The sequence below is a fragment of the Typopeltis vanoorti genome, chromosome 4 (genome assembly GCF_054136105.1).
Source record: "Typopeltis vanoorti isolate ZY-2024b chromosome 4, IOZ_Tvanoo_1.0, whole genome shotgun sequence".
Taxonomy (NCBI): domain Eukaryota; kingdom Metazoa; phylum Arthropoda; class Arachnida; order Uropygi; family Thelyphonidae; genus Typopeltis; species Typopeltis vanoorti.
Genome location: NC_143552.1, coordinates 88,076,060 through 88,098,773, shown reverse-complemented (window position 1 = coordinate 88,098,773; position 22,714 = coordinate 88,076,060). Strand labels below are relative to the sequence as shown.

Genomic DNA, 22,714 nt, shown 5'->3' with positions numbered 1-22,714 from the left:
GACTTCCCACCATACCAGCTTTGCTGATTCTGTTGTCTATTTCTATATTTAATTTACCATCTTTAGTAAAAATCGTGCCTAAGTAGCTGAAATGTTTTACTTGTTCCACAGGTTCTCCATTCACAACACAGTTGACATTTTCAATGATTCTGCCTATTTTCATTGTCTTTGTCTTTTTATTGCTGACCTTCATACCATATCTATTATAACAGCAATTGAATTTAGTCAGAGAATCTTGCAGACTTGTAGCGGATTTATTTAGAAGTATAACATCATCCGCATAAAGCAAAGAGCTGACATTAACATCTCCAATTTTGATATCAGGTTTAATACCACTTTCCTTCATAACGTGATCCATGTAGATAATGAATAACAGATGGGATAATGTACATCCTTGTCTCACACCAGATTTAACATTAAACCATCTTCCTGTACTTCCTTTAATTCTGACTGCTGACTTACAACTCAAATATAGACTAAGTATTGCTTGATATAATGCCCCATTGACACCATATAACTGCAGCGTATTGAATAGCTTCTCTCTTGGCACTTTGTCATATGCCTTTTCCAAATCGACAAAACTTAAATACAGCTCTTTGTTATATTCCCATGCTTTCTCGACTATTCGTCGTAAAGTGAAGATCTGATCCTGACAGCCTCTATTTGGCCTGAATCCAGCTTGTTCTTCGCCAAGCTTTTCTTCCACAATTCTTCTCAACCGTTTCTCAAGTATACTTGCATAGATCTTGCCAGGAACACTCAGTAGGGAAATACCTCTGTAATTCTCACATTCAGTTTTATTTCCCTTTTTATATATGGGTACTATGAGAGCTCTACTCCAATCATTGGGAATTCGTACCTCTGTCCAGGCTTTCTGAACTATGCAGTGCAGCCACCGTACTTCAGCATTTCTGGTCGAATATCATCTACTCCTGCTGCCTTTCCACATTTCAAGCCTTTGATGGCTTTTTTTACTTCAAGTATGGATATGTATTCCTGACTGCATGCCTGGTCAGTATTTTTTATCACTGTGCTGTCATCACTGCTTGTTTCATTTAGCAGTTTTTCAAAGTAATTACTCCATACTTCAAGGATATCTTTTTCTCCTGTTTTCATGTCACCTTTATCATCTCTAACTCCTTTTACAGCACTCTTTCCTCCATTCCTAAGCTTCTTCAACAACCTCCAGAATATTTTGCCACCTTCTTGATATTTATTTTCTATTTTCTTGCCAAAGTCCTCCCATGACTTTTGTTTAGCTAGTTTTACACACTGTTTAGCTTTCTTACATTTGTCTCTGTATTCTGTAAGAGTAAAAGCTGACTTATTTGCCAGGAACTTTTGACATGCTTTCTTCTTTTCCTTCACTGCCTCTTTAACTTCCTGTGTCCACCAGGGAGTTCTGATTTTTTTATCCTTGCACACAACCTCACCACATTCTCTGGCAGAATCAATCAATGTTTTCTTCAGAGTTTGCCACTGAATCTCCAAAGTTTGATTCCTGTTCTCAAACTCTTTCATTTTCTTTTCAATAATCTTTCTGTATTTTAGTCTACAGTTCACATCTGAGAGCTGCTCAACTTTTATTCGCTTTAAAACTTTCTTACATGTTATTCTTTTCAATATGAAATTCAATTTTATCCTGCTCAAGACTAAATAGTGATCACTTCCAATTTCAGATCCTCCGTACACTCTGGTGTCCTGCACCAGGGAGAAAACATCACTATCAACAATAACATAGTCAATGAGACTTTTTTTATTCCTAGCCTCTTCTCTCCATGTGAATTTGTGCACATTTTTATGTTGGAACATGGTGTTAGTAATAACCAGTCCATGTCCTGAGCAGAAATCCAACAAATATTGCCATTATTATTAGCTTTGCTCTTTTCTCCAAATTTTCCCAAAATATTTTTGTATGTCTCACAATCATTTCCTACTCTGCTATTTAGATCCCCAACAAGGACCAACTTTTCCTTTTTCATTGTGTCAGTTGCTTTTTCTAAAGCGTCAAAAAATTCCTCCACTTCTACCTTAGTAGAACCTTCTGTGGGACCATAGGCACAAATAAGTCTCATTGTCCAGTTCCCCATTCTCATATTTGCCCACATTACTCTACTTGAGACTGACTGCCATTCAAGAAGATTAGCCTCGTATTTTGTGTTGAATACTATGGCTACTCCTTCTTTTCCTTGATTGTCATTGCCTGAATATAACATTTTGTATTTATTGCTCAGAAAGATCTCACCAGTTTTTGTCTTTTTTTTTTCAGTCACCCCTGTTATGTCGATCTGGTACTTATCTAATTCCTCAGCTAGCTCCATTTCTTTGCCATTCAGGCTTCTTACGTTGATAGAACCGATCTTTAACTCTGGTGATGTTGAGTTGGGGTTTGTTTTCAGATTTGTTCCAGTAGCTGACTTTTCGCTGTTCGCCCTGGTTCCCTGGCGAAAACAATGGGGGTTCTCCTCATTTTATTCCTCCTTCTGAGGAATAAAAGGACAACTGAGGATTTTTTTTAAAGAATCTTTTGTTTCTAAGAATGCTGGAAAGCTCAATTAAACTGATTGCATTTCTTTTTCTTAAGTAATTAATTAATTTTTTGTTTGTAATTCTCATTATTTAAAATATACATTTCCACTTATTTCTCTTTTTTTTTTTTTTAGTTCTGGATACAGTTTATTTTCGCGAATTATGTTGAGAGAATTAAAAGATGTACCCTCTAAAGAAAAGATGGCTGAAATTTCAAAGAGATGGAAACAACTTAAAGAAAATGAAAGGGAATCTTATAATAAGCAAGCACAAAGGGTAATATTATTTCACATTTATTTTGCTTTGGTATATTGTTATTTCAGATAGTGTTTTTAGACCCTTTAAGGGTCTAAAAATACTCTGTTTGGACTCTTGATTTAGGGTTCTTAGATTATATAATCTTGTTCACAGTGTTAATGTTCTATAGGTTTACAACCTTTTCTAGGATAGAATTTTATTTTAAAAAAATTAGTGATGTTTTAATTCAAAAGTCCTTTAAACTTAAAAAAATTAGGCCATTGATTTTCATTTGTAAATGTTTAGGATTGTTAGTGAATGTATTCATGTTTCACTTCTTGTTTTTCAGACATCACTCTCAAATATATCCTGCCATATGATCCATTAACAGGAGGGAAAGGAAGAATATTTTTCCTCCACCCCATACTTCACACAGCTATAACTGAAATCCAGTGCTCTGTTCCACAGACTGGGAAAAATAATAGGGGAGGTTATTCTCGTAGTTGAGAGACTACCCTCTTTACACTGATTTGGTTTCTGAATTGGCTGGATAGGAGCTCCTGGATTGGTTCACTGTTTTGAATTTTTTTCCCTCACATTTTTCATAATGATGAAGTCAGCTTCAAAAGTTAATGATCACACTACAGATGACTTCCTTTTCCAGCTGCACTGAGTGAGGCATTTATCATCACAAGCAGTCTCATACAAATTATTCATGGTCAGTCATAATGCTAGACAATAGTGTGCAATTTCCAAACACTTAATCTCTTCCTCCCTATGATTCTTGATCATTCTAAGTATGCTGTAAATTTCCTTTGTCCTCTGTCAGTTCAGATTCAGATCGTAATTTTTGGTGTTGATTGCTTCACCCATGGAGCACTATCACTATTTGCCTGTTACTATGTTGTCTAGCATTATAAGGATATTATGATTGCCTTTATGACTTCCATTCTTTTATTTATTAAATTGATTTAAAACTTTTGTTCCAAATAAAATGCACTCAGACATTGCTTATAAATATGGAAATATTTTTCCATGTTTCTGTTTTAAATTGTCATCTCTTAGTGTTCTTACTTTAAAAAGTGCACTGAGATTTTTAAGAAAATAATAATTAAACATGCAGCTCTTGTGTTCATTTTGATCTTTCCTTTTTTGTCATTACTATAATACACTGCAAAAAAATTAACTTATTAAAATTGTGAAAGGACCAGAGAAGGAACTTATAGTAGCAAACAAATTAATCCAAACACTCATGTTTTAAAGAAAAATTTTCATTTTGCAATAAAATAAGTACAAAATTAAACCAAATTTACTTAATAATTTATGTGTTCCTCTGTTCCTAATAAGTTCATTAATTCACTTAGGCATGAACTCTACTAACGTAGAACAAATTTTTCTTATTTCTGCATCTCGAAACCATACTTTTATAATGGACTGTATTAAGTTATACTTTTCATCACAACTTAATTTTCCAAGTCTCTTTTTCACTTCAGTGGAGAATTACCTAGTCACTGAAGCAGTTGGATGTTGTGATTTTTGAGGAACTCTCATGTTTTTGAAGAGTGGCATGGAGTGAAACCCTCTTGGAAGATGAGTTCTTTTTCTTCCATGATCTGCGGGACCACTATTTTTTCCAATATTTTTATGTGTTGGTCACTTTTCATCATACCATCAACAGGCACAAGTCATCCTGGACATCATGTGCAAAACAATCCCAGAACATCTTTTTAGCGGTTTAGAGCTTTGAAGGTGGGTGCAAGAAGTCTTCTCAGCCACTGATTTTTGAGCATAGGGTACTCGCTCTCCTTGGACAAAAAACTGGCTCTAATCTGAGAATGTGACCTTCTTCCACTTCTCAACAGTCCAATCTCTGTACAGTTTTGTCCACTGGAGCCTCTTTTTCTGCATAGCCTTCATCAACATTTGTTTCTTCTTCTTCCTTTTTTTTGGTCTGTGAGCAGTCTTCCCTACTTCCAACAATCTTCACTGGACTATCGTGTCAAAAAAAACATTAATCCCAATAGCTGCCAAATCTCTATTTAAGTCTATAGCAGACAATCTTTGATTCATTTTGTTTTTTCCTAACTAATAAACAATCTTGAGTAAGTGTTGTTTTCCCTTTTTGCCTACATGTTCCTTTTCCGTCTGGAGAAAAGGGTACCTGTCTCTCTCTCTAAAACCTCTTTAAAATGTCATTAACAGTACCCAAACCAATACCACACTCATTGGCAATTTGTCTTTGAGTCATGGATGTGTGCTGAGAAAGAGTACATATTTTTTAATGCTTTCTTGGAGATGTATCCATTTTATAGCTGTACAAAATGAATAAAACACTATGAATGTCAACTTGTTTACACTATTCAAAATGCACAACACTATTAATAAACATCGTAGAGACAGTTAAAACACACAGCACTCAATCAAAATAGTGAACTAAAACTAAAACTATAATTATTGTGAACTGAAACCAAAAATCAAAAACTTAATGAAAATTTGGCTTGTTCAGATTAATTTGTTTGCTACTGTATGTCAGATGGTCATGCTTTTTGGTATCTTATCAAAGCTAAGCTAAAAATTCACCAAGCTCTGATGGCATTTCTGTAATTGTTTCATAATGGACAACTGATATTTAATTTGTTGCTTGGATGTTATATAGTATTCAGTCTTGCGAAGAAGGAGACATCTTGACCATCAAATTATTGTCTTGTTTTTCTCACTATTTCCTTCTAAAGTAATAGAAAAATTATAGTCATATTCTGAACTGCCCAGAACCTCTCAGAATTAAATTTTATCACTGTGTTGATTCCATATTGTTGATCCTTATGTTGTCCATCTCTGGATTAGTTTCTACTTTTGATATCAATTAGGTGTGGCATAAAATATTCTGAAGCTTCCATTGCTCATTGTATTGTGACTGGCAAAGTCCTTTGGCTGGAAAGATGTAAATCTTGAATTCTGTTCAAAATGAAGAACCTTTATATGGATTTCTTATTTTTATTTATTTTTCCTACTGAAGATGAGTTCATCACTCATACAAAATAGAGTTTTTTCCCTCTCAGAAACATGATTCAGAAGAATACATTTTGAAGAATAATGCAATGACTTAATAGTCTTTGTTGCCTTGGCCATAATTTTAAACAACAGCAACAGTACTCTCAGAAACCAGTGGCAGAGCATGACCTTTACCAAAGTGTTACCAATTCTTTGCTGAAACATGCACACAGTTCTGCTTAAATATATTTGTAGCGGTCTAAAAATAGAAACATGCATGTTTAAAACTTGCATAAGGTAATCACCTCCACATGCATATGATTTCATAATTAAAAATTAATGGAATGAGTACAGCACAGAAAAATACTTGAACAGCAGGTTTAATCATTCCAGTATTTCATCTCTGTCACAAAGACATCTTCAAGAATGCAGTATTAAAATTGTAATAATGGTTGCAAAAAAACACACAATAAGTGGAAGAAATTATGTTAAGATTATAGTCTATGGGAGGGGGGTCCTCTATGGGTACTGTTGGACTTGAGCCTAAGAATTAAAGTTTCTTAAATCTTGGGAAATTTAATGCAACCGTATTTTATTTAGATTAGGCTGGTTTTTTAAATTTACTGCTGATTCTAAAAAGATTCTTTAAAGTTTTTATTTGCTATGATGAAGCATAGTAGTTTATTTTCAATTTTGCAAGGTATCCAGGTATGGTCAACCTGACCTGACTGACCATAGTTGTGGCAGCAGATGTATTTCTTGTGTTCACAAAGGTAGATTTCCCAGTTTTGACTATAATATGATAAGTTGCAAGAACAAGGAACCTTGTAAATACCTGGAACAGAGAAGGAGATGAAGTGGATCTTTAGGAGAGTGGTGAAGGGATGCCAGCTTCAAATGAGGTTTGAAATTAAAGTTCTGGCTATTTCTCTGAGGGTGCCCTGGATATAGGAAATAGTAATATCATTACTGTAGTCCATATGTTGAGAGGAATAGTAAGAACAGCTGTTTGTTGATCTTTTTGGCATTGTAACCATTGGACAGAAAGTTTGATGAATAAAGATGAGTTCAGCTATAAGGGAAGCCTTGGTAGAAAAGAGGTTGGAGTGTCTGCTAACAAGGGTTTTGATGTTGCCATATAATTGAGAGTGGGTACGATGGGAAAATTTATCTGTGTGAACTGAGAAAGAAGGTGTGTCGTTGGGCAGATATGATTAGAGTATCTAAAAAAGGCAGACATTGTTTTCTTTTTCTGTAGTGAACCTGGATTCTGGGATGCTGCCTGTTGAGGAGGAGGAGGCAGGAATCTAATATGTCTGAGCCAAATGGAAGTTTTGAGAATGGCAGTATCAATAGCATGTTTTTCAAAAATACTCCATATAAAAATTGGCCAGAGGAGGAGAGAGAGAGTGGGAAGAACCCATGGAAGTACCTTCTATCTGTTTATTTATGATGTCCTTCTAAGAGAAGTAATAACCAGTATGGATGGCAAAATTAAAGAGATCAATAATGTCATGGTGTGTGTGTGTGTGTGAGAGAGAGAGAGAGAGAGAGGGAGGGAGGGGAGTTCTCATAGTTCCCATCTGTAAAAAGAGGAATAAAGCTGAATGGAAGAATTATAGAGGAATTTCCTTACTGAGTGTTCCTGATGAGATTTATGGACGAGGCTAAGAAACAAAAACTTGGAGAAGAGCAAGCCAGGTTCAGGCCAAATGAAGGTTGTCTGGCCCAGATTTCCACTTCATGACAAATAGGTGAAAAATCATGGGAATATAACAATAATGTGTTTTGTGGACCAGGTAAAGGCACACAACAAAGTGCACAGAAAAATGCTTTTCAAAATACTACAATTCATCATCATCATCAAATTCCTGCCATGTACCCTCAAGGGGTGTACAGGATATGATAGTACTACATCAAAATACAAATACTACAATTATATGGGATAAATAAAACATTATACAGAGAAATAAATAGTCTATATTTAATGGAGAAAGTTTTTTTCTTGATTAAACTATAAAGATACCAAGAAATTATATTCTTGGGTAAATTCTTTATCCAAGTGTAAACAAACATAGTTTACACATGAAGTATCTTCACATCAATTGCCTTAGTATTCCATAATGTAGACCAAGGGAAACCAAGGCTTATAAGCTTCTTTTTTTTAACAAGGTTTTTAACCATGTGAAAAAATTTTCAACATCTATCTCTGATCCAAAATAATTTAATAGTAAGGTGATACACCTTTTCACTACTTCTATATGGGAAATATATGACTTCTGCATTACTTCAAACTTGGTATCCCTTCTGGGTCTGGCACCTACTGATGAGACCTCAATAAAGGTCAAAACCAGTCTAGGTGGCAGTGATTCCCATAATGCATAGCACCATACACATCCAAAAGCATATGTGTGCTTTGCATTATGAAATACTACAGCAACTGATATGAAGTCATTAACCTCTATACACAATAACCCAGTTATGAAGATATTTCACACACAAACTTTGGCATCTTCAGTCTACATTAAAGTAGTAAGTTAGCAGTTAGAATTGAAGGAAATACAGGAAAATTGTTTGATGTAAAATCTGGTTAAGATAAGGATGCACATTATCTTTACTCATTATCTTTGTCGCATCAAGAAAGAAAGTGACATTAAACCCAATATCTGAAATGGAGATATGCTTAGCTATTTGTTATATGCAGATGATGTTGCGCCTCAAAATACATCCAGTGTAAGTCTCCAGGATTATTTAACTAAACTGAATAACAGATTTATCATGAATATCAGCAATAAAATGACAAAAACTATGAAAATAGGCAAGAATATAGAAAACTTTAGCTGCAATTTTAATTGAAGACCTATAGAACAAGTGAAGTATTTCAGTTATTAGGCACGTTTTTAGTGAAGATGGCAAATTAAATTTGAAAATACACAAAAGAATAAGCAAAGTTGATACGATGGGGAGCCAGTTGAATTAATTTATATGGAATAAGAGATAAATCAGCCAAAAAAACTAAACTACTAAACTAGCAGTATACAAAAATCATGTTCAAACCAGTTTTTAGTTATGGATCTGAGGGTTGGGTTAGAAATGAAGCTTTTGAATATGAGAATTCTGAAAAAAATTAGAGTTGTGAATCCTGAACAGATGGCATCAATAGCATAAACATCAGAATCAAAATAGAAGATATTAGGAGGTTCAGGTGATATTAGGAAGATACAAGGAGGGAACTTGACATTGTTTGGATTCCAGAATATGTGAGCAGGACTAATCTAAGGTGGTATGGTCACTTAAACAGAATGGAGAAGAAAAGTTAGGAAAACAGATGTTTGATGGCAGGGGACTATACCCATAGGAAGACCAAAGTTTAGGTGGATTGATTCAGACAGAAGTGCTTAGAAGTACGAAATGTTAGATATGGCAGTATTGGCATGCAAGTAAAAGACTAATTTGGTGGAAAATTGTTGATAGGAGATTAATAATAATGTAAACTTACTTAAATATAAAGAGCCAATAGGCTTCATTTCGGCGATATAAACATTATTAAACTTAAGGGATATTAAATCCCACATTGTTTTAAAACCGAATAAGAAACTCAAAGATTGGAATCAGAGAGTTTCATGCCGAATATAGTAAACTATATAAAAGAATCGGCGATTATTAGCATGAGCTAATGCAAGTAGTCGTGGTGCGTAGTACAATCTCGGGCAACTTGCAGCAAATGAGGTAAAGTTCTGATCGCTATTCTTGGTATTTTCCATAATGTAAAAACACATTTCCTAGGAAATGTATGCTGTTATTACATTATGGTGGGAGGTCACTACCCAGACTGGTTTCAGCCTTTTTTGAGGCTTCATCAGTGAGTAGCTAGACCAAATAGATACCAAAGGGTATAGCGAAAAGAACTTATATACTCTGCTATACGAGTTTTCAAAAAGGTGCAACCATTAAGTTACTTATATATAAAGAGCCAATAGGCTTCGTTTCGGCGATATAAACATTATTAAACTTAAGGGGATATTAAATCCCACATTGTTTTAAAACCGAATAAGAAACTCAAAGATTGGAATCAGAGAGTTTCATGCTGAATATAGTAAACTATATAAAAGAATCGGTGATTACTAGCATGAGCTAATGCAAGTAGTCCTAGTGCATAGTACAATCTCGGGCAACTCGCAGCAAAGGAGGTAAAGTTCTGATCCCTATTCTTGATATTTTCCATAATGTAAAAACACTACATTATGGAACAGTAGGACTACTTCCATTAGCTCACACTAGTAATCTCCGATTAGTCGCAGAGTAGGAAATCAGACATACAAAAATATTTTGGAAAAATTTGGAGAAAAGAGCAAAGCTAATAATAATGGCAAATAGCTGTTGGATTTCTGCTCAGGACATGGACTGGTTATTACTAACATCATGTTCCAACATAAAAATGTGCACAAATTCACATGGAGAGAAGAGGCAAGGAATAAGAAAGTCTCATGGACTATGTTATTGTTGATAGTGATGTTTCCTCCCTGGAGCAGGATACTAGAGTGTACAGAGGATTTTGAAATTGGAAGTGATCACTATTTAGTCTTGAGCAGGATAAAATTGAATTTCATATTGAAAAGAATGACATGTTTTAAAGAATTGAAAAGTTTTAAAGCAAATAAAAGTTGAGCAGCTCTCAGATGTGAACTGTAGACTAAAATACACAAAAATTATTGACGAAAAAATTAAAGAGTTTGAGAACATGAACCAAACCTTGGAGATTCAGTGGCAAGCCTTGAAGAAAACCCTGATTGTCTGCAAGAATAGAAAAATCAGAACTCCATGGTGAACACAGGAAGTTAAAGAGGCAGTGAAGGAAAAGAAGAAAGCATATCAAAAGTTCCTGACAAATAAGACAGCATGTGCTCTTAGAGAATACAGAGACAAATGTAAGAAAGCTAAACACTGTGTAAAACTAGCTAAACAAAAGTCATGGGAGGACTTTGGCAAGAACATAGAAAATAAATATCAAGAAGGTGGCAAAATATTCTGGTGGTTGTTGAAGAAGCTTAGAAATGGAGGAAAGAGTGCTGTAAAAGGAGTTAGAGATGATAAAGGTGACATGAAAATGGGGGGGGGGGATATCCTTGAAGTATGAAGTAATTACTTCAAAAATTTGCTAAATAAAACAAGCAATGATAGTACAGTGGTAAATAACACTCAACGGGCATATATTCAGGAATACATATCCATACTTGAAGTAAAAAAAGCCATCAAAAGCTTGAAATGTGGAAAGGCAGCAGGAGTAGATGATATTCAACCAGAAATGCTGAAGTATGGTGGTATAAAAGTCTTACAGTGGCTGCACTGCATAGTTCAGAAGGCCTGGACAGAGGGGTAAAATCCTGATGATTGGAGTAGAGCTCTCGTAGTACCCATATATAAAAAGGGAAATAAAACTGAATGTTAGAATTACAGAAGTATTTCCCTACTGAGTGTTCCTGGTAAGATTTATGTTAGTAACTTGAGAAACGTTTGAGAAGAATTGTGGAAGGAAAGCTTAGTGAAGATCAAGCTGGATTCAGGCCAAATAGAGGCTGTCAGAATCAGATCTTCACTTTACGACACATAGTGGAGAAATCATGGGAACATAACAAAGAACTGTATTTATGTTTTGTCGATCTGAAAAGGCATATGACACGGTGCAACAGAGAAGCTATTCAATACGCTACAGTTATATGGTGTCAATGGGGCATTATATCAAGCAATACTTAGTCTGTATTTGAGTTGTAAGTCAGTAGTTAGAATTAAAGGAAGTACAGGAATATAGTTTAATGTTAAATCCAGTCATTTCCTACTCTGCTATTTAGATCCCTAACAAGGACCAAATTTTCCTTTTTTTCATTGTGTCAGTTGCTTTCTCTAAAGACTTAAAAAAATTCCTCCACTTTTACCTTAGTAGAACCTTCTGTGGGACCATAGGCACAAATAAATCTCATTGTCCAGTTCCCCATTCTGATATTTCCCCACATCACTCTACTTGAGACTTCCTGCCATTCAAGAAGGTTATTTAGTGTTGAATACTACAGCTATTCCTTCTTTTCCTTGATTGTCATTGCCCGAATATAACATTTTGTATGTATTGCTCAGAAAGATCTCACCAGTTTTTGCATTTTTTGTTTCAGTCACCCCTATTATGTCGATCTGGTACCTATCTAATTTCATCTAGCTACATTTCATTGCCATTCAGGCTTTTTATGTCGATAGTACCGATCTTTAACTCTGGTGATGTTGAGTTGGGGTTTGTTTTCAGATTTGTTCCAGTAGCTGACTTTTCGCTGCTCGCCCTGGTTCCCTGGCGAAAACAAAGGGGGCCTTGTTTAACCGGGCAACGCCTCAGCCGGCATGATATTTTGTCATGTTGTAGCATCATTTTGTATTTTGGTTTAAGCCAGTAAGAATACAGTTTGGTCGGCTAAATCCCAAATTGCCAGCCCATCCTCATTCGTTCAGTATCCAGGTAGATACCCAACAGGGTGCACAACGAGAAGGTGAGGATTGAACATTAGGTCAGAAGCCCTGGTCGGTTCTCCGCATTCCTTTAAAGGCTATGTGGAGGTCTCCTCTCAATTATACAGCTTTGACCCCTAAGCACCCAAAAAAATAATAAAATAATAATAATATTGCAGTTTGTCTAACAACACATACTAGAAGTTGATGAATTAATTGCATTCATCAATAGAGGAAATTTCCACTTCGACTATTGTAGAATATGATTTTATTTGAGAAAGTTTTTCTTAAACAGGCTTGTTACCAAAAAAATCCATCTCTTATGGCATTAACAGATAAAGAAAAAAATTGAACTTTAAAATGTATTTCTATCGATGAATGGACAAATAATAGAAACCAAAGATACACTAACTTCACATATATTACAAGGAAAGTTCATTAAATCTTGATCTTATAAGAATTCATGATTCTTCAGAAACTGTTATTCTTTAGTGAAAGAAAATTTGAGTCCTCTGAATTTCAATCATATGCGATTGCAACACTACTGTTGATGGTACTGCAGTTATGAAAAAATTAGAGAAGTTATCATTAGCTTTTTTAACAGTTATGTTACACCCATGCACTTCATCTTGCTGTGATAAAGTGTTTTAACACAAGAAGAGCATAAAAAAACTTCCCTTTCTTGATATCCTAATAGAAGTTAATGAAAAAGATTATAAATTATCCTTCTCCATCTATGGAAAACCCACCAACACAGGAAGAATTCTTAATGCAGCCTCACACCACCATCCCTTGCAAAAGATCATCATCATCAAATTCCTGATATGTACCTGATATATATACATCATTACTAACTTCCTATCTACAATTTTCCTCCAAATCAGTCTGTTACTTGTCAAGATTCCAACATTATCAGATCTTATATTTCTATCGTCTAAGGCACTTTTTACTGTATCAATCCACCTATATCTTTGTCTTCCTCTGGGTTATTTTCCTGCCAACCTGGCAGAAAGCACTTGTTTTGCTAATCTTTCCTCTCCCATTCTGTTCAAGTGACCATACCACCTGAGATTAGCTCTGCTAACGCATTCCTGGATGCTGACAATGTGAAGGTCTTTCCTAATATCCTCGTTTTTAATATGATGTTGCCATTGATACCATCTGTTCACGCGCCTCTAATCTTTGTCAGGACTCTCATATCTGCGGTCTCTTGTCTTTGGTCAAGTGTTTTACTTCTGATTCAGCTCTCAGATCCATAAGTTAAAACTGGTTTGAATACTGTCATGTATACAGCCAATTTAGTATTCCGACTAATTTCTCTCTTATTCCATATGAATTTATTCAATTGACTTCCTACCATACCAGCTTTGTTGATTCTGTTGTCTATTTCCATATTTAATTTACCATCTTCACTAAAAATCATGCCTAAGTAGCTGAAATGTTTTACTTGTTCCACAGATTCTCCGTTCACAACACAGTTGAAATTTTCAACGATTCTGCCTATTTTCATTGTCTTTGTCTTTTTATTGCTGACCTTCATACCATATCTATTACAACAGCTATTCAATTTAGTCAGGGAATCTGGCAGACTTGTAGCTGATTTATTTAGAAGTATAACATCATCTGCATAAAGCAGAGAGCTGACATTAACATCTCCAATTGTGTGGTATCATATTTAATACCACTTTCCTTCATAATGTGATCCATACAGATAATGAATAACAGAGGGGTTAATGCACATCCTTGTCTCATGCCAGATTTAATATTAAACCATCTTACTGTACTTCCTTCAATTCTAACTGCTGACTTACAACTCAAATAAAGACAAAGTATTGGTTGATATAATGCTCCATTGACACCATATAACTGTAGTGTATTGAATAGCTTCTCTCTTGGCACCTTGTCATATGCCTTTTCCAGATTGACAAAACTTAAATACAGATCTTTGTTATATTCCCATGTTTTGTCAACTATTTGTTGTAAGGTGGAGATCTGATCCTGGCAGCCTCTATTTGGCCTGAATCCAGCTTGTTCTTCACCAAGCTTTCCTTCCACAATTCTTCTCAACCATTTCTCAAGTATACTGGCATAAATCTTACCAGGAACACTCAGTTGGGAACTACCTCTGTAATTCTCACATTCTGTTTTATTTCCCTTTTTATATATGGGTACTATTAGAGCTCTACTCCTACTCGCAAAAGATAGGTTTAATTAATACCTTGAGGGACCGAGCTTATATTTCCAGCACAGAAAAACAAAGAAATGAAGAACTTCAACATTTAACACAGATCCTCAAAAAAAATGGTTATGAACTGAAGACTATCAAAAAAATCCTGAACACACTTTCTAAAAGCATCTCACAAAAGCAAGATTTCAAGAACACAATCATGCTTCTATACATGAAGAATGTTACAGACAAAATGACCAAATTACTAAACAAACATTACATAAAAGTGGCTTTTCTACCGTTGGAAAAAATTTCAAGATCTCTACATCCTCCAAAACCTCCACATCATCTTTTAAAAAAAACCAGATGTATATAATATTCATTGTTCCTGTGGCATCTGCTATGTAGATCAGGAGAAATTCGCATGAACGAACACCAAAAAGACGTGCAAAAAAAGAAGAGAACACAAATCAAGCTTAGCATACCATACAACTTCCACCTGCCATAATGTACTCTGGCAAAAAACAAACATGTCTTACATTGAAAAAAAAAATAGTACAAACATGCTTAGAATTCCAACGCAATGCAACAAAAACCAGGGCCTAATTCTACACCAAGTTTGGTCAGCATTGATAAAAAAATATACCCAAGTCAGACCTCAGACAATGTGAACATGAACAACACAACGTGACAGCATCCAGCATTGCACTGAATCTACGGATATTCGGATATTCAATTTAATGAACAGTTAGACAACAGCATACAATTAGAATGAACTATTTTGAGTAATTTCTCGTGTTTAAACTTTTAGTTACCTTTGACCCCTGAAGATGTAAGTCATATGACTTACGAAACTTGTCAGGTGTGTTTTTTATTGTTATTTAAAGTGTTTTATGTCAAAAACTTGAAAGATAGCAATAGCAATCATAGAAAAAGTCACAATGAAGACGATGTTGAATCTGAATATAATGAGGTAGAAAACAACAAATTTTATTTCTGATAATGTGCAATATGCTTTACAGGATATGGAAGTGGATATTTCTGTGGCAATATGGAGTATACATTTTTTTTTTAATTATTTAAATATCCTTCAACAAAAAATTCTATTTTGTAAAAAAAAAAAAAAAAAAAAAAAAAGTGATCAAGAGTGAAAAAAGAGGATTACAAATCATTTTAGATTGCAAAGCACATTTGAATATGATTGTGGTGTATTATTACCACATATGGTAATAATTGTTTTGTATGAATTTTAAGGGTGAGTATTCAAAAATTGCTGAAAATATATTGAATTGTTTAAAACCAGTAAGACTTCCAGCACTAAACGATGCAAATTTGCTGACAATTGAAAGAAATTTTAGATTTTTCTTTCGTAATTTCAAAAATCAGAAGTCTATTTTGAATAAGATGCTTTTGAAAGAAAGTAAACAGCAGATTTTTATGTAGAAAGAAAATCTTAGTATCACTGATTAAATATCTGATTAATCCAACTTGTTTAAAAGAAGTTAAAGATTGAGTTTTTTGTTACTGCAAAGAAAAATGGAATTATGTGGTCTGCAAAATTGACAATGGAATGAATTTTCAAAGAAAAATGGACTGAAAGAGTTTGAAATAAAAAAAAACAATGCAAATGAAGAAATGCAAAATTATGAACTTGGAGAAGTAGAAGCAGATCTAAAATCAGAGCTAGTTAGAGATATGTTCAATTTGACTGCAATTCAATGTTAGTTGAATCAAACATTGTTAAGAAGTTAAGAAGTGAAATGAATTTATATGAAATGACATATGTACTGACATTGAACCTAAAAATTCTGTTAGGTCCACTGCTAACACTTAGACCTACATGAACCCATATGAAAGAAATTTTTCTACTTCTGGCTTATTTATAACTAAACAAGATCCAGACTTTCTGACCAAGCAATTAATGCTTTGTGTTTTTAAAATTCTATTTTAACAGCAAATGTAAATGATATATTTTAGTAGTAGTTTATTTATTTATTTATTTTGTTTACAGTATTAGTACATACTTGGAATTTCTTCTATTTTAATCTCAAGCTTGGTGTTTTTAAAGATATGTATAATATTATTAGTTAAAGGTAATATTATACATATTATTGTTTTTGTTTACAATCATCTAAATTTGGGTCATATATTTGAATATCTAATACTAATTATTATTATTATTTTTTTTCAAACACAAAAATTCTTATTTGAGAGAAATTGTGAATATTAAATGAATAAAGTAAAATTTTTGAGAAGTGCAAATTTCCATACCTAATTCTTGAAGATTAAAAAATATCAGTCATTTAGAAACCTTAGCTATAGCAGACTATGTAGACAGGATCAACTGCTTTATCATAGTATTACTAAGTTAGTCAGCCATGACAGACCATTGAGCCTAATGTGTAAAAGGAGGACAAAGATTAAATGTTTTAAATGTTTTTCATCTTATGGTCTCTCTTCTATCTTTTGTAGTTAACTTATCCTTTCTATCTTTGTCTGATTGAACACAACATGTGATAGTTGATAATACTTATCCTGAAATTGTAAAACTAATGCTGAAGTTCCACAAAATAAATTCTTTTACATATTCTCTTTCTTCATTATTCTAGGATGTCACTAACTAATAATGATTACTGAAGCATGCATGGTTGGCATCATTTTCTGCCTCATCAAAGTCAGGACATTCACAGTTACTGCTACTTTACTGATGAAGATGTTTTCCTTGTCATCAGCACCTTGAAATAGGATGTAGCTTTTATTCAGAATAGATTGGCTAGTTGGAAATATTATAGCAGTTTTCAGACATTTGCAAAAATAGAAATGTGACTCTTGATCAGTCTGAAGTGTTAGTCCATTGAGCTAAAATATAATGTTAAATATATTATCTCTTTCTAGTGAGAATTATATTGTATATTGTTTAAAAGTAGTCCAAATCCTATCTGCCACTAGAGAGAGAGATTTTATTAGATTTTTATATGTTAAGCTGATATACACTGTCTGATCAAAAATATCTGGACTTCCCTTCATAGTAGTGGATATGGCTATATACATTACAAACATGGCTTAAAAGGAAGCATTGTCTTGAAATCTTCATAGACGAATGTTAACAGTAAAATGGGCCATACCGAAGAGCTCAGTGACTTTCGATGTGCCACTATCATAGGATGCCACCTTTGCAACAACTTAGTTCAGGAAATTTCTGCCCTGCCCTGATGCCCTTATCAACTGTAATTGGTGTTATTGTAAAGTGGAAACAACTTGGAGCAACAACAGCACAATCATGACTTGATAGTCCACATAAAATTACAGAGCAGACAGCTGAGTGTTGAACTCAGCAGAGAACTTGCTTGTCCTCGGTTGAGGCACTCACTACTGAATTCCAAAATGCTTTTACAGGCAATTCTAGCACCATAACGGTTCATTGGCAACTGAAGAACATGGGTTTTCATGGCTGTGCAGACTTACAAAAGCCTAACATCAACAAGGACAACACCAAGTATTGGGTGGAGTGATGTAAAGCCCACTGTCATTGGACTCCGGAGCAGTGGCAACACATTCTCTGGATTGATGACTCATGCTTTCACATCTGGCAGTTTTGGTTTGGTGGATGCCAGGAGAATGCTTCCTGCCTGAATGTGTTACATGGCATCATGATAATGGAGCTGTTTTTCATGGTTTTTCATGGACTGGGAGTCTCAATACCAGTAATGTGGAATCTTAATAATGTGACCTATAATGACATTGTAGAGAATTCTATATTTCAAACTCCGTAGCAGCAGTTCACTCAAGCCCCATTCTTATATCAATACAACAATGTTCCTGTTCACAAGTTATGGTCATTGCAGGAATAGTTTGATGAGTGGGCTTTGAAAAACTTGACTGACCTTCACAGAACCCCCTTAGTGGGGTTGACCTGCTGGACACAGGATGAATCCCATGTTCAGTGAGCATTAAAATCAAATTGCCTGACATCATTGACTGACCTCTTCAATGTTCTTCTGGAAGAATAGAATTACCACAGCAGTGCCAGAATCTAGTGGAAAGTGTTCCCAAAAGTCTGAAGGCTGTTATAGCAGCAAAATGTTGGTGAACTTCATTTTAATGCCTTTCATTTTAAAGTTAAAGTGAGAATTGAGATGAGCAGGCATGCCATTTATTTTTGATAAACTACTGTTTTACAAATCTCAGTGTGTGTGTGTGTGTGTGTGTGTGTGTGTGTGTGTGTGTGTGTGTGTGTGTGTGTGTGTGTGTGTGTGGAAGGGGGGGTGAGTACTAGAGGCTCAAAAGGTTTTTAAGGGAATTGAAAGTGCAGTGTCTCAAAAACATAGTTATATCATCTATTCAACAGTGTTGTTAGAATACTATTGATTTTTTTTACATGTGATAGAATTCCATTATGTTGACTACTGTACACAAGTCATATCCAATTTATGTATAGGGTGGACCATAATGTGCCATAGGAAGGACCCATCTTTATGAAAGAACTGCATAAGGTTTTTAACATCACCGGGTTTTTTTATTAGTTACGAAAAACCACATTACATAAATGCCTTCCATTTTCGGCTTCTCAAAGATGGGCCCTTTCTACAGAATATTTCATGCCTTATTGGCAGTCCTGTATATAGACTGTGTGTGTGCGTGCGTGTATAGACAGCACTTTCATCATGAAGCTCGTAAACCTTTTTATGCTTTAAAAAAACATTTATTCAACTGTGTTTCTATTTTCAGGCAAATGCAAAATATAAAGAAAAGTATGCTGCCTACCTTAATAGTTTATCTGAAGAAGAACGTCAAAAACTGGAAGGTGAATCTAAAAACAATAAGAAGAAAGTACTACCTGTTGAAAACTCAGCAAATGGTAGTGGAAATAAAGTAGATACTGGAGAAAGTGATAGTATTGATATTACTCGAAACAAAAAACCTTTACCCCCTATATATTATTTCCAACAAGAAAAACTTCCTTTATATCGCCAAAAACATTCTGATTTATCAAAACAGCATTTAATGAAATTGTTAGCCCAGGAGTTCAATGAACTTTCAGAAAAGAAAAAGGTAAGTATTTGTTTTAAAAGATAATATATTAATTTGAGAAAGATTGCTAAGAGTTTATTTTACATTAAATGAAATGGAGTATAAAAATAAAATGAAGTGTTAAGTAAATCCAAAATTTAATTTAGCACCCCTCCCTCCCCCACTCTCTTTTTTTTTTATTTTTTATCATAAGTAATATTTGCAGTTTATATGTCTAATGTTAAATTCATCTCTTACTACATACATTACGATATGTCTGAGTTAATATTAACAAGTGTCATGGCAGTTAATTCTATCAGTTTATTCATTCTTCCTATTCATCTTTCATTGCCTCTCTCTATTCATGCAGCACTAAAAAAATCAAAAATGTAAAAAAATAAAAAGATTACCCAGCTACCAAACAAAATAAATCAATGTTCTCAGTCTTCTGCTAAAAATTCACCACTGGCAGATATCTGTATTTATTTTACTTCTCAACCATCACCCTGCCCAGAAAATGAGTATCATAAAAATCTTAAAGTCACAACATATCCACTTATTATAATCCACTTATTATTGCATTTTTGTTGTAAAAAATATTGCAACCTAAAAACTATTAATAACATCCTACAATAAACATCCAGTAATACAAGGGCATAGTCACGTTACTGTCCATCAACAATGTTGCAGATAAATATTTTGAGTGTTGAAACCCAGCATGCTGCAAAATAACTCTCACAGCTAGGAAGATTTTCAAACTTTAATATCACTCAAGTTAACTCATCCACTTGAAAAGTTATGCTTGCATCACGTGCATTGCACATATAGTTGCTTGTTTCTCATTGCTTTCAAGCAATTCAGATATACTATAAGACATGGTTATAATTTCTGAAACATATTACATATACAAATATCTGAATATTAACTCTGATTCTTGTTTAGAGCACTTGTAAATGGATGTATTTTCTGGATTCTTTAAAGAAATATTGAATATAAATGTAGAAATTATTCTGCAAATAAGGCATATAAACAGAGGAGGACTGGACTGTCTTTGCTCATATTGTTATCTATATATGTATATTTATTGAATATTTCTTGTCTGTTGTATTGGTATAACTATACTATTCTCCTTACTTTATTTTGTAATGTTCATCCATTTCCTGTGTTTGTTTAGTTTGCTGCAAGCACAAGTCTGGTAAATTTTGAAATCACCATGGTACTAATATAATATAATAGATTGTTGTTTCTTACGGAGATCTCTTTATGTGACTCCCACCCATAAAAGTTTATAAATCTGTACTACATTAGCGCCCTAGGTGGGTTCAGAAACTCTTCTTTTAAACATGAAACTTATTCAAGCCACTTCCAGCCTCCATCAGGTGGTGGTCTCACATTTGGGAATAGAAATTTATCACCCACCTAAAAATAATCACAGACATTCATGCCTGTCTTGGGATTTGAACCTGCAGCCTGTTGATTGGAGAAAACACACATGTTAGCCACTCAGCCAACTAGATATCTTAATAATATCTATAATTCTATTTCTCATACCCTAGGTATGCTAAGGAGATCAGGTATATATATGGATCATAGTCTTTGCTTTCTGTGTAACAAGCTGAATGATTCTTTTTTAGGGTTACTATCAAAATAAATTTGGTTATAAATCATTCATTTTCAATAACCCATTGCATATAAATATAAAAACAAACACAACCTCAAACACATTTGATCATAGTGCTACGTGTATAGCAAATTACGTCTAAAGTAGGAATTTGGTAATTCTTTCTCATTTTTCTTCTCATCTTGTAAAATACTGGGATATGAACAGTATACTGTTTGTCTCAGTATATATATATATATATATACACACACACACACACTTTTTTTTTTTCCTAACATAGAGAAACAAATGCATAAAATGTCAAAACCTTTTAACTCCACATTTACATTGTACTCCTAAACTTTCATAAATCTGACATTGCTCAGGCTGATTGTCAGTGGCATGAGTTTTCCCACTACCTTTTTTTTCTAATTATTTGGTCAAACTTCTAGAGAACCACATCAGTTTGACCAGTTATGATTCTCATATTAAACAATGTAGGCATTTCAAAAAATTCATCATCATCATCAAATTCCTGATATATATATCCTCAAGGGGTTTACAGGATATGATAGTAGTACATGAAAAATTACGTCATTACTAACTTCCTATCAACAATTTTCCTCCAAATCTGTCTATCGTTTACCTGTCAAGACTCTAACATTATCAGATCTTATATTTCTATTTTCTAAGGCATTTTTTACTGTATCAATCCACCTATATCTTGGTCTTCCTCTGGGTCTTTTTCCTGCCAATCTGGCAGACAACAGTTGTTTTGCTAATCTTTCCTCTCTCATTCTGTTTAAGTCACCATTCCGCCTAAGATTAGCTCTGCTAATGCATTCCTAGATGCTGACGTTGTCAAGTTCTTTCCTGATATCCTTGTTTTCAATATGATATTGCCATATCATATTAAAAACAAGAAGAAGAAGAACGTCTTCTTGTTTTTAACCTTCTTGTTTTTCTGCCATCTGTTCACCCCTCTAATCTTTCTCGGGATTCTTATATCTGCGGTCTCTAGTCTTTGTATAGTCTAGTGTTTTACTTCTGACCTACCACTCAGATCCATAAGTTAAAATTGGCTTGAATACTGTCTTGTATACAGCTAATTTAGTGTTTTGGCTAATTTCTCTCTTATTCCATATAAATTTATTCAGCTTATACCAGCTTTGTTGATTCTGTTGTCTATTTCCATATTTAATTTACCATTTTCACTAAAAATCGTGCCTAAGTAGCTGAAATGTTTTACTTGTTCTATATATTCTCCATTCACAATGTAGTTGATATTTGCAATGTTTCTGCCTATTTTCATGGTGTTTGTTTTTTTTAATGCTGACCTTCATACCATATCTATTACAACAGTTATTCACTTTTGAGAATCTTGCAGACTTGTAGCGGATTTATTTAGAAGTATAACATCATCCACATAAAGCAAAGAGCTGAGATTAACATCTCCAATTTTGATATCAGGTGTAATACCACTTTCCTTCATAATGTGATCCATATAGATAATGAATAACAGAGGAGGATAATGTACATCCGTCTGACACCAGATTTAACATCAAACCATCCTCCTTACTTCCTTCAATTCTAACTGCTGACTTACAACTCAAATAAAGACTAAGTATTGCTTGATATAATGCCCCATTGACACCATATATAGCGTTTCGAATAGCTTCTCTCTTGACACC

At 34.1% G+C, this 22,714-nt stretch overlaps 1 protein-coding gene across 4 annotated transcripts in view; it reads left to right on the top strand.

Annotated features, from left to right (window-relative positions):
- LOC150107481 (nucleolar transcription factor 1-A-like) overlaps positions 1 to 22,714 on the top strand; it is a 554,391-nt gene that overhangs the window by 352,451 nt on the left and 179,226 nt on the right. For all 4 annotated transcript variants that reach the window (XM_090391894.1, XM_090391895.1, XM_090391896.1 and 1 more), the window contains exons 10-11: positions 2,664 to 2,805; positions 19,142 to 19,465. In XM_090391894.1, coding sequence (XP_090248020.1) covers positions 2,664 to 2,805; positions 19,142 to 19,465 — 466 coding nt within the window. The remainder of the gene's footprint in view (positions 1 to 2,663; positions 2,806 to 19,141; positions 19,466 to 22,714) is intronic.